The 12503-nt window shown below is 29.9% G+C and overlaps 3 protein-coding genes across 3 annotated transcripts; 2 read left to right on the forward strand and 1 right to left on the reverse strand.

The window, feature by feature from the left end:
- The first annotated feature begins 272 nt into the window (after positions 1–272).
- LOC124531837 (5'-AMP-activated protein kinase subunit beta-1) lies at positions 273–3769 on the forward strand. Its single transcript, XM_047106377.1, has 5 exons — positions 273–825; positions 2000–2146; positions 2247–2378; positions 2495–2593; positions 3405–3769. The coding sequence occupies exons 1-5, from the start codon at positions 505–507 to the stop codon at positions 3549–3551; spliced, it is 846 nt and encodes a 281-aa protein (XP_046962333.1). The 5' UTR covers positions 273–504; the 3' UTR covers positions 3552–3769.
- Positions 3770–4088: 319 nt separating this feature from the next.
- Positions 4089–6378, reverse strand: LOC124531836 (UDP-galactose transporter senju). The gene is made up of 4 exons (XM_047106376.1): positions 5950–6378; positions 5691–5814; positions 5430–5613; positions 4089–5323 (listed from the first exon to the last, which is right to left on the reverse strand). Exons 1-4 carry the CDS (start codon positions 6026–6028, stop codon positions 4682–4684), a joined length of 1029 nt encoding a protein of 342 aa, XP_046962332.1. The 5' UTR covers positions 6029–6378; the 3' UTR covers positions 4089–4681.
- Positions 6379–7308: 930 nt separating this feature from the next.
- Positions 7309–10606, forward strand: LOC124531651 (TBC1 domain family member 23). The gene is made up of 2 exons (XM_047106125.1): positions 7309–7544; positions 8080–10606. Exons 1-2 carry the CDS (start codon positions 7519–7521, stop codon positions 10091–10093), a joined length of 2040 nt encoding a protein of 679 aa, XP_046962081.1. The 5' UTR covers positions 7309–7518; the 3' UTR covers positions 10094–10606.
- The last annotated feature ends 1897 nt before the right edge of the window (positions 10607–12503 follow it).

A 12503-nucleotide genomic window follows, 5' to 3' on the forward strand; every position in this document is an offset into this window, starting at 1 on the left:
TATAAATAATAAAGAAATATCGTAAATTTTTTAATACAATAAAATGTTGATAGTGTGTAAATGCTTTATATTGATTACTGGAAAACGTATAAGTCTGTAATTAGACTACCAAAGTACAAGAGAACATCTACATATGAATAGATAAATGATCTACTCATTATTTTTGGGGATATATGAAATGTAGGAAGTAAAATGTAGTATTTCCCCTTTTGGCATAGTGCTATTGAATTGTGTACCATTACACAAATAAAAAAATAAGATTGTCAAGATTACACTTCACAATGACATTGACACAATTTTTCAATAAAGATAAACTGAAATAATGAAATTGTTATTGACTATTGTAAAGTCAGCTTAATTTAATGAATGTTTTATATTATTCATGGTCTAAACTTGGTTATCAATATTTTCGGGAGCAAGAATTTAAGTGATCAATTTTAGCCCTCATAGGTAAAATTGGTATTCCTTTTATTTATCCTTGAGATTTAAGAATTTAAATAAGAAATGGGAAATGCAGGAAGTAATCATCCCAAAGAGTGGCACAAAGATCAGTCCACTAAACCACAAGATGTAGGTTGCTCTTCTCCAGCAAAGGAAGGAGAAGCTTTTACTTTTGACAAAAAAATTGACGACGACCGATGTATTCGAGACGACGATAACAACATAGAAGATGGAGCTCCTTATTATACCAAAGCTGTACCTGAACACGACGTCGAAGAAACGATTATGCGTGAAAGATCTAATACTTTGACAGAAGACAACAAAGATGCTGAGGATGTTAAAGTATTGCCAACTGTTTTTAAATGGGAAGGTGGAGGAAAGCAGGTTAATATGTATTTTATTATGATTAATTTTTAACCACTAAATGTAGCATACTGTACGTTTTGAATTATTTGAAACATGTATTTTTTGTATATGGGGGTTAGTATTAATTACTTCTGGGGATTGCATTAGAAATTCGCATCCCGAATTTAAGGTTGGGGAAGGGGTGGGGGGTAAGGGGGGGTGGTGTAGTACCTACACCACCACTCCCCCCGCGCGGAAATCATTAGTTTTTTTTTTTTTCAATTTTTAAATTCCAATACTAAAATCATCAAAATTCGTACTGTTAGTTAAATTTTGGAAGGGGAGAGATATAAAATTCCAATTATTGGTATACAATGTGATTTCTGGCGCTGCGCCGGCCGCTGCCGCGGCACGCTCGCTTCGCTCGCTCGGCTTGCGCAGCGTTTGGTCATAAAATCTAACCTAACCTAACCTATCCTTAGCTACTATAACTATCTACTATTTTTGTTGCCGGAGTGGCGAAGCCACTCCTGTGCCCCTCACAGCTGTTAATTTTGGGTGAAAAATAGAAACAACAATAGGTATATTTTATAAATTTATAAGAACCATTTATCTGTATATATACTTGACTACATCTTATAATGCGATAAATTGATCTTTTTTATATTTTATGTTATATTGTATTCTATTGTCATGTTCGTAAAATCTTCTGGGTGATTATTATTTTCTTTACAAAAGTCACTTCACTACAAAATTAAATTAAATTTTTACACGTTTTACTATAAATTACTATAGTATTTGTTAAAATATAATACAGAAAAAAGCTAATAAACATAAAAATAATGATTTAAGGTTAATTATAATGTAAAATATCGATCCGTTACACGTAACTTTAAACGCACATTAAAAAAAAACTATGGGTTTCCGCGGGTTGGGGGTGGTAAATTTCGAGAGAGGGGAACAACCCATTTAAGAAACAACCCCTACTATCATCAAATTCGGGATGCGAATTTCTAATGCCGACCCTACTTCTGAATACCTTCATTTTGATACCCAGGTTGAGATGGATCAGGTCTATGTTATTGTGCCAAAAACCAAACGAAGTTGATGAAACTCATATTGAGTTTCATCAACTTCAATAATATTTTGAACCTATGTCAATAAAGCTAAGCTAATAAAGATAATCAGAGAAGTTTTAAAATATTTGTTATAGGTTTTTATAAGTGGAACTTTTACCGAGTGGAAAACCATACCTATGGTCAAGTCACATGGAGATTTTGTAACAATTATTGATCTGCCAGAAGGAGAGCATCAATATAAGTATTTTGTTGATGGGGAGTGGCGTCATGATCCAACGGTGGTAAGTTGAACCATATATTACTATAAACACCAAAGGTTATATGTATTATAATTTTAAAAAATAATACCGATTGTATATTGTTAATATTGATTGATTTCAGAAAGTCGTAGACAATGGTATGGGTTCTAAGAACAATTTGGTTACAGTGAAGATGTCTGACTTTGAAGTGTTTCAAGCACTCGCTAAAGACAGTGAGGGAATACATAATTCGGCCCAGACTGAATACTCTCAGGTATATAATTCTAACAACATAACAACTACTAACTAAGAATTTTACATTTTTTTTTTAAGTTAATTGAAGCTAAAATTAAGTAGCATATTAGTAACATGACTATGTTTTTTTTTTAGGAAATACCACAGTCTAAGCCATGGGAAAAAGTTACGGGTCCACCAATTTTACCTCCACATCTTTTACAAGTTATTCTGAATAAGGATACTCCTTTATCTGTAAGTATATATATAAGTATAAGGACAGAATTTAAATTTAAAAAGTATAAATATAAATTTATGAGACAATGTTTTTGTGTAGAATTTAATTAATACTTTACAGGACAAAGAATGCCTAGACACATAATAATAATTACTTTGTGTCTATTGCCTGTAAAAGTCATAAAAATAGGTCAATATATAATGGTGTTAGTAACCAAAACATAACCAAGGGTAGGTCAGTTACTCTTTGAAAAATTCAAAACTTAGGTATAAAAATATTATTGGTTTCAAATGAACCAAAAATCTAAACCAAATATTTTCAATCATTAATGGTTTCAATTTTGATCAGACTAATTTGTAGTATATGTATTAAAAGTAGGTAATTTAAAAATTATTTTTATGTTTAAATAAATATACTTTGAATAGTTTAGTTACTAAGCATTGACTATTTCCTATCTACTGTTATCTATTTAGTGACTCAATGGCTATAAAATAATAATGGACACACAAAATACAATATCATTGAGAAATTTTCATTGATTTGTTGAATGTGTATTGGACGACTTTTTTAAAATTCTCCAGCCTAATTTTTGATTGTTTCATCCACAAGGTTAAAATTGTACACAGTAAAAGTCATCAACACATTTAGTTCTACATAAAATCATATATAGCTGTTGCAAAACACTCTGATGATGACATAATGATGATTTTTATTTATACTTGGCAATACCTTCACGAACTACATCAAACATTACTGGAAATTAGCCATTTACAATGTTGATACTCTGTAAAAAAAATATCCCTATATATGATCATTCTCTTGTTTCAGTGTGAACCTACATTATTACCAGAACCAAATCATGTGATGTTAAACCATTTGTATGCCTTATCTATCAAAGATGGTGTGATGGTATTATCTGCTACTCACCGGTATCGAAAGAAGTATGTCACTACTCTTCTGTACAAGCCCATCTAAGAATATTTCCTCCACATGCGCCTTTATTACCATAAAAATAAAACTATATTGTTATTGTGATCATTTCGTAGAACATTTTAGGTAAATGAATTATGTATAGGTAGTTGTAAGTAAAGTAAATTTGTGCAATACAAGAAATACCTAAAAAACTGATTAAATCATTGATAATTTAAGTGTCCTCCAGTTTCTCTAAGTTTTATTTTAATAGTGCTCTTATCTGCATAAGAGCACTATTAAAATAAAACTGTAATAACAAAAATACTAAATATTCTATAAATTCACATTAGCTTGCTCCGGTATGGTGTTTAATTTATTGACAAATATTTGTATTGTATTTTTTAACATGTAATAGATTATTAACATAAGATTCAAATGTTTTCCATCATAACTTATTAACCAAATCTTTAACATTAGGTACCAATGAGGCAGAAATATCATTGTCATAATATAAAAAATGGCCTTAAATTACTTTTGTTTTATTTATTGCAAATAAAAATCTGCCTTATATCTGACTACTTCAATAAACATGCATAGGCATGAGTCACATACACTTCTGTGATAGATATGATCAGAATTTTACAGATAAATCAGTTTAATAAAAATAATACCAATGAAATTCCTAGTTAACTTTATTAATATTTGATGAGATTTCATTATGGCATAATACATAATACTGAAAATTTAACAAATTTTTGACACTGGTTACAATTAGGCATATGTATAAAAAGTAGTTTTTGATTACATTATATGAGTATAACTTTTTTTTTCTTAGTCAAATAATAAATTAACAAATATCAAGATATTTTCTCCAAGCTTATTTTTAATATCTGGTAATAGTACAACAATCTTTGTGGAGATTGATGTATGATTTTGTACTGAGAACCAGACAAGATTTGAGTTATTTATATCCCTCAAAAAATATCACAAAATAATTCCAAAAATGCACTAAATTATATCTTATATTCTAAAACTGTGACCTGCCCTTAATATGAACAATGATGTAGTTAATGTCTATTATTATACCCATACATTACATATTCGAGAATGGTAACATTTATTTTTTAAAAATATTGCAGACTCCACATACCTATTGCTCTGACGATATGCAACAAGCAAAAATAAATAGTTTATTAATTACTCACTACTTCTAAAAGTGGTTTTTTATCTTTCGTGTCATCTTGGTTAGTATTGGCATTGTTTACTGGATTCTTTAAGTACATAGCCACTGCAATACTTACTAAGCATATTGATGTCACAGTATACCAAGTGATAATTATATTAAAGAGTATGTAACAAACCAAAGCTGTGATAACAAGTTCAAGAGCACTGGCATATGTCTTTAAAATTGAATTTAAATTCTTCAAAAAAAAGCTAGTCACTATACCTACTATTGCACTATTCACTGTAATAAGTATTACAAATACATCATTTAATGATTCAAAATCTTTAAATATTGTGCCTAATTCACCTTTACACATAAGAACAAAGAAATTACATATAACAGAATCTAAATACATGAATACATTTTGTAAAAAAATATCAACATTAGAACCTTTGGTTTTAAGGAGGTACTCATTATATGTGCCTGCCAAGCAAGAACAAAAGTTTTGAAAGTTAATTGACAAGAAATATATATTAAATATATTAGACCATATATCTGATGCCCCTGTTGATTGCACTGTGGCAGAATCGAAATTTTTTATCATGCAACCAAAAGTTAGAATACCCAAAGAAATCCATTGCATGAAGGTAAGTTTCTTTCGAAATAAAAACTGAAACAAAGGATTACAATATATTAGAACTTCAAGTATTTTTAATTGATTATTAAATATTGAGTATTGACCTAAAAAAAAAGAAATATTATAAAAAAATACTTACCTGAAATATTAATGCTGTTATTACTACTCTGAATTGCAGGAGAACATAGTAGGATGTGGGATCATAATGAGATAAGTTTATAAATGCTAAGTTATTGTAGAAACAATACAAAAGTGATGGTATAAAGTAGTATAAAAGTAAGCTATAATTTTTAAATACAGCTTTAAAAATATTTGGTTTGTTTCTGAAATAAAAAATAAAGAAACATTAATATGCAAGCACAAAATTGCATGTAACTTTATATATTGTACAGATACATACCCTTTCTTTAATGTATATAAGACAGCTGAAATGATAAGCTTTAAGAACTCTGATAAGAACACAACAAGTGTTGTATTGTAGTCATAAATTCCATTTTCAGTTTTCGATGCTGTTATGAAAACACCTGAAACATTTCATTTATAATTTATTTACATACTCTATTGGATCTTTAAATCCCTTTAAAATTTTTATATAGCTTAGATTTTTTCGATAAAAATATTGTGTACCACTTAAAACCTGTATTTTTTGTAAAACTTACCTTGAAATACAAATAAAACAATATACAAAAGAAAAACGATAAAGGCTTCTTTATTAGGAAATAATTTATACCAATGCATTTTTTCGAACGTCAATATAAACTAGAAATTTTAAAATGTAATATTATCGTTAATTTAACACCACTCGTACTTTTCCTTTTTTTACTTATTTTCTTTTATTACTTAAGCCTTACACTTCAAAGTAAAAAAAGTATAACGTTGTTTTTAAATAATCTAGTATTTTCCTCTTTTTAGGGTCTTATTTTTAATTTCGTATACACTTTTTGTTTTGGGCGGTATTGAAAGTATTATGTATTGATTGTTTTTATAAATTGTTTTGACTTCTTATATTGTCATTAACAATTATTACTATTAGTTGTCAATGTCTAGTCCAGTACTGCCAACTTTCTGTTTTATTTGATCGAGCCTCTAAAAACCACTAAAAGCCATAAATAATATTAATGTTATGACGTGTTACTTTTATGTCACATTGATATGAATCAGTTTCTTTCCAATCCAATCCAATCGGATTTAATCAGTTTCTTTACTATAATTATTATTTTTTATATACAGATTTAATTAGTAGATAAATTAGTGTAATACGGATTTATCATTGTTTAGTTGTGTAGTATTATTAATAAATTACATTCTACTGCACAGCAAGAAATAATAATCAAAATTAATTAAAAAGTAGTTTATTGGCTTAAGTAACATAAAAATAACATCACCTAACCTGTATCATAATGATTACTGGCTGACACCAATGATGTTCTAGTAAACAGATATGTCATTAACGCGCAAAAAGTGAAGACTAGAAAACGTCCTAATTGGGACGTTTGCCTTTAGTCGTTTTCATCATAATTATGCCAGTAATACGTTATCATAATTATGTAGTAATACGTTTTGCGTAATAAAAACATCTAGTTATCCCTTTTACTTATTGTTTCTATCAAGCTATCCTTTTTACTTGTAACGAAATATAAAATAAACGGTCCCCGGCGCGGCACACTTTTTTCTGTTGTGTCTGTGTTGTCTGGCTGACACTGATTGAATGACAAATATTCTATATTACATATTTTTCTTCAAATTGAACATTGTAAAAATAGTATAAAGTCTACATTAATTTGAATCTAAATACTATCGAAATATAATTTTGGGAGTCTCCAATTAATGTCAGCGAAACTACTTTTTACTTACAAATAATTACAATTGTTTTTATGTTATTAGCGATTATCAATCTAATGTCTGGCTTACATTTAAACAAGTTTAAATACCAGACACACTTGATTTGCAAAAATATAGTTATCATATGACTGACCATTTTTGAACGAAAAGGTAAAAAAATCTATGGTAATTTGTCAATTTGAATTGACGCAAAAATGAAATGTGAAGTGTTTATTGTAGAAGATAAATATTGCAATTGAGGATCATGATTTTTGCGAATTCTACCTGTTTTTAATGGACAAAGTTATTATTTTACAAATTAAAAATTCGTAAACTTAATTACTTAGTGTGTACGTTAAGTTTTTTTTAAATCAGATTAAATTGATCGTTCAAAAAGAAATTTAACAATGACTGCTGAGGATGACAGTACCTGGTAAGAAAATAAATAAGATTTTATTTAAAGTATCATTTTACTATATAATAACATATAGCGCAGTGTTAACTTATTTGGCTATGAGAATCGAAAGAGTCATTTCGTAGTTATAACAATAATATGGATGTTATTAAACAATGATTAACAAATCTCATTGGATGTTTTTAAAATTTCTTAGAAAGAAGTCTAAAATTTATAGATTTCCTCTCTATATTGAAAATATATATAATTAGATTGCTATATGTACGCTTATATAATTAGTGTCTGTTCAATGTTTGTTTTTTATGAATGTTTGAGTATATTAAGGTCAAGGAAATTAAAACAATTGTGCCATTTCTAACTTTAAACTGTTAAATGTAAATTCTTTCTTCAGTTCACTATAGAAAAGTGATAAATCTATAAAATTAAATTAAACATTTACTAGAAAAAACTTATTTAAACATAATTTACAATAAATATAAATAATTGAAGTAATTCCTTTCATAAGTTACAATTTTTATTGCAATTAATTTTATAATCGGTAATTCATTTCAAGGTTGATTGAACTGGAGTCAGCAATCCTAGATGGCTGCACGCCTCAAGAGATCAATGCAATCACAAAAGGGAAGAAGATACCAGAGAGCTTGAGACCGGACGTATGGCTTGTTTGTCTCAACTGCCATGATATGGGTAATCAATTACTTATGTTTGATGAGATATTTGATTTAACAAATCAGAACGAATTACGGGACAATGTAAAAAAGTTTGTAAGGAAGCTTGATAATGATGATGATGAAAAATTATCAGTTATTTCAGATATTGAATCAATTCTCACTTTTTATTGTAAGTCTAGATCTATTACCTATGCTTCTAACAATGGTTGGATAGAAATACTTTACCCTCTTCTAAGTTTAAAATTGCCGAGATCAGATACTTATAACATGTTTGAAAGAATCTTGAAGCTATATATTCCAAATGGATGCACATCAAATGGAGTACCCTTTCACATATTGAGGTTAATAATTCAGTATCATGATCCTGAACTGTGTTCCTTTTTGGATACCAAGCGTATAACACCTGAACAATATTGCATGCCGTGGCTAAAATCTCTTTTTTCTGGAACTTGTAATTTGGAAGTGGTGCTCTTCATGTGGGATTTGTATTTCCAAAGATCTGACCCTTTCTTTATATTCTTTCTTTGCTTAATTATGATTATTAATGCTAGAGAGCAACTATTGCAAATGAAGAATGAAGATAAGGCTACCATAGTTCAGATACTGAGCAAAATGCCGAGTGACCTTGAGGCCAATGATGTCTCAGACTTTTGTTCATTAGCACATTATTATTCATTAAAAACACCTGTGTCGTTCCGAGAAGATGTTCTAGAAGTATTATTCTCTGAAAGTGGACTGGAAATCAATTCTAAACTATATTCTCAAGCTCTATGTCTCCCTGTGGCTGTACATGAGTTGATTGAAAGTGCCACCGTGGATGTGGCAGATGCTGATGCAGTTAAGTTCTTTCTAGTCGACTGTCGCCCTGCCGAACAGTATAATGCTGGACATTTATCGACTGCTTTTCATCTTGATTGCAATTTAATGTTACAAGAGCCTAATGCATTTACAACGGCTGTTCAAGGATTACTGAATTCCCAACGTCAAGCACTGGCTGCGGGATCATTGGCTGCAGGAGAACACTTGTGTTTCGTTAGTTCTGGTAGAACAGAGGAAGACAGCTACGCTCATATGGTCGTTGCATCTTTTCTTAAAAAAAATATAAAACACGTTTCGATGCTGGATGGGGGATTTGTGGCAATACACGACTATTTTGGTCCACATATGACTGATTGTTTGGAAGATCATAATACATCTGTTTGTTTGGTATGTGCGCCTAATAATAACAACAACGATAATGATAATCAACAATCAGCTAATAAGGCAAGAGATAACATACCGGCTATTCAGCTATTCAGCAAGCTTTCATCCGCTATGAAAGCAAAAAGTCAAGAAGTTAAAGGAAAGTTAATAGAATATATCGTGAATCCAAATTCGAACATCAATAACGGTGAGTGGCACGTTTCGGCGAATGATCGGAAGGAGCAAAGATACCGCAACGTTCCTCCCGTCTTCAGTATCAACGACGAAGACGAAGACACGCATTCCGATTACCGACGAGATTCGAATACAGATAACGTAGACGAAATAGTTGAACTTCAATCGTTCCTCAAAAGCCAACATGTTGTGGATAACTTCTCGTGCCAAGAAGTTCTATCGAATGGATACATGTTTGATTCGTATCTCGTAATAACGGAAACGCACTTAGTTATATTGAGAGAAATACCAAATAAGAAGGGTGCTGTAAAAGTTTTATCCAGGAGGCCACTTTCAACGATAGTCAAAATTACCGCCAAAAAGAGGCACCCGGAGTTGATAACTTTCAAATATGGCGTACCAGATGGCGATAATTTATTAATTAAAGATATGGACAGGTTTCTGATTCCTAATGCAGCGGTTGCTACTAAAATTGTCTCCAATCAAATCGTTTCTCAATTGGATAATAAATTACAGTAATGGCATGTTAGTCATCCAAAATTAGCAGCGATAGTGTCTCAATTACGAAATTTGGAGTAATCTATGTCGTATTCCGTTATCTGTTACCATTATGTACTTATCTTAGTGATAGCGATTTACTATTCGAAATACAAAATTATCTATTGCAGCCTGAAACGCATACACCCAGGCTTCTTAATCCAATTGGAATGTATAAAATTATTTATATATAAGAAAATTAATTATTTTTAATAAATTATGTAATTAGTTAGTATAAAATTTATAGTACATTGTGTTATTATGTTAGCCTTCATTAAACATTAAAAATAAAAATATGTAGATACACATACTGTGCTTGCTTCGACTCGATAGGTCATAAAATCGATTTTTCATAGTTCATATTTATCATCAACTTATGCATCTCTATTAGCTTTTGTATATTTGCACCAACTACCAAATCGTATGGCTAGAAATCATAATCATATAATGTATAAGTGTAATTGTATAAATAAATAATCCTAATTTAAATTACGATATATTGCGTAGTAGTAATAACACCTGTGTCCCACCACTCGCGATGTTTGCCTTTACTGAGCACGAGATTAATTAAAAACACAATTTGAGTAGATATGTAGACACTGAGTGGGGTTTCTTTGGACATAAGCCCACGATTATTGAGTAAGGTCAGCGTATTTTCTTCACTGGGTCATCTCGGCTCTTTATCAATGCTAATGATCTCTTAATCATTTTAATTTAGGGCTTGTTGAGGCAATCGCGATAAAAAAAATTCCAGCATCTTGGCGAATACACTTTTTACGTTTAAACTATTATTGTTTCGATCCTATTTTTTTTAAATTAATACTTGCAAGGTAAACGTGCAAAATGCCATCTTCTTGGTAGGTTAACTTCACCAGAAATTATGAGTTAAGTCGTATAGTAATCTTTATGTTCAAGAGTTCCTCTTAATCAGAATAATATAAACTGTAACTAAAAGTAAAGTTGTTGATAATGTATTTTATATCGTTTATTAAATGCAAAGGAAAGGAAAAGATATGATAAGATTGAAAAGTAACGATTAATTTATCTTCTGAAACACGTGAGACTACATTATCAAAGTAGCACAATATTTTATTGTAATTATTTAATTTGCTTCCGATGGTTAGCCTTTCCGTCCTAATTACACCCATAATCAAATCATGTGGCATGAAAATAGAGTACTAAAAGTAATTATAAAATAGTCGTGTAAAATATAAATATAACTATCTTAAAATTACCGGTGGTCCCGGATCTTGGGGTCAAACCGGTGTATTTGCCCCGAGCGACAATTAAATGGCGCAAAATTCGTGTGCTTAAAATATTCCTTCAAACGTTATACGTTATATTCGGCTTTTAAACTTTTGATAGTAATCATATTTTTTACATGAAAGGCGCTTCATCCGAGTTCTAAAAGCCGAATAGTAATTCCTCTGGAAATGTTAAAGTGTATAATACTTCGCCTCATATAATATATATATTGTATTGCAATGTTTGATACCCATACATAGCAAGGGAAAGAAGTAGATCCAGGGTTGTTTTCTGGTGTCCGTAGTCATTAGTTGTATGGAAATATTTATTTTGAATAGTTATTAATTTCATAAAACATTATATCTATATAAATTACATTGCATAATCGGGTTATTTCAACTGCCTGTAACCACGATCAATGGAAATTTGAACTATTATAAAACATATATGCATTTATTAAAAATCAAATTAAATTTGAATCAGATTCATCGCACCACATATTGAATATTTTATTAAATAAAGCACCTTATTTTATTTCCTTAAAGCATTTCTATATATTATCATTTAAGATTGTAGGGTTCCGTAATCGAAAGCAGTACTGTGATTACTCTGCGATTAGTTGCTGTGACCTTCATATTGGTCCTAAAGAATTAGGTATGAAGTAGATACTTAATTCTATATGTTTGTTCTTGACTTTTTAACACGGGGTTAACAAAGCTATAACTGTCTAAGCAGCATGCTAAAGTCAAACCTTAGATACACCTTAAATTTCTTAAGTCGTTAATAAGCACTAAGAATTTCCTTTTCAATGACGGTCTCCTAAATTCATTATGGAACATTGCCAAGAGGATAGGATATAGATTAGTTGATTTTTTATTTTTAATTCAAAATATTTGTGTGAATGTAGATTTTTTGTACAAAAGATTAGGTAAACTCATAGACGTATGATCGCAAATTGTAATTTCAAAATGTAGTTTTTTTGTTGTAAAAAAATAGTAATAGCACAATTTAGTTTTTATAAATTAAAGTTTTTATATTTTACGTTTATTTTGTGATTTCGCTTATCAAATATATGGCACAATTCTAAAAGTAGTTGCTTGTTTGATTTATTTTTATGCAATTATTAACGAATTTTAATAAATAGGCA

Source organism: Vanessa cardui, chromosome 8 (genome assembly GCF_905220365.1).
Source record: "Vanessa cardui chromosome 8, ilVanCard2.1, whole genome shotgun sequence".
NCBI lineage: Eukaryota > Metazoa > Arthropoda > Insecta > Lepidoptera > Nymphalidae > Vanessa > Vanessa cardui.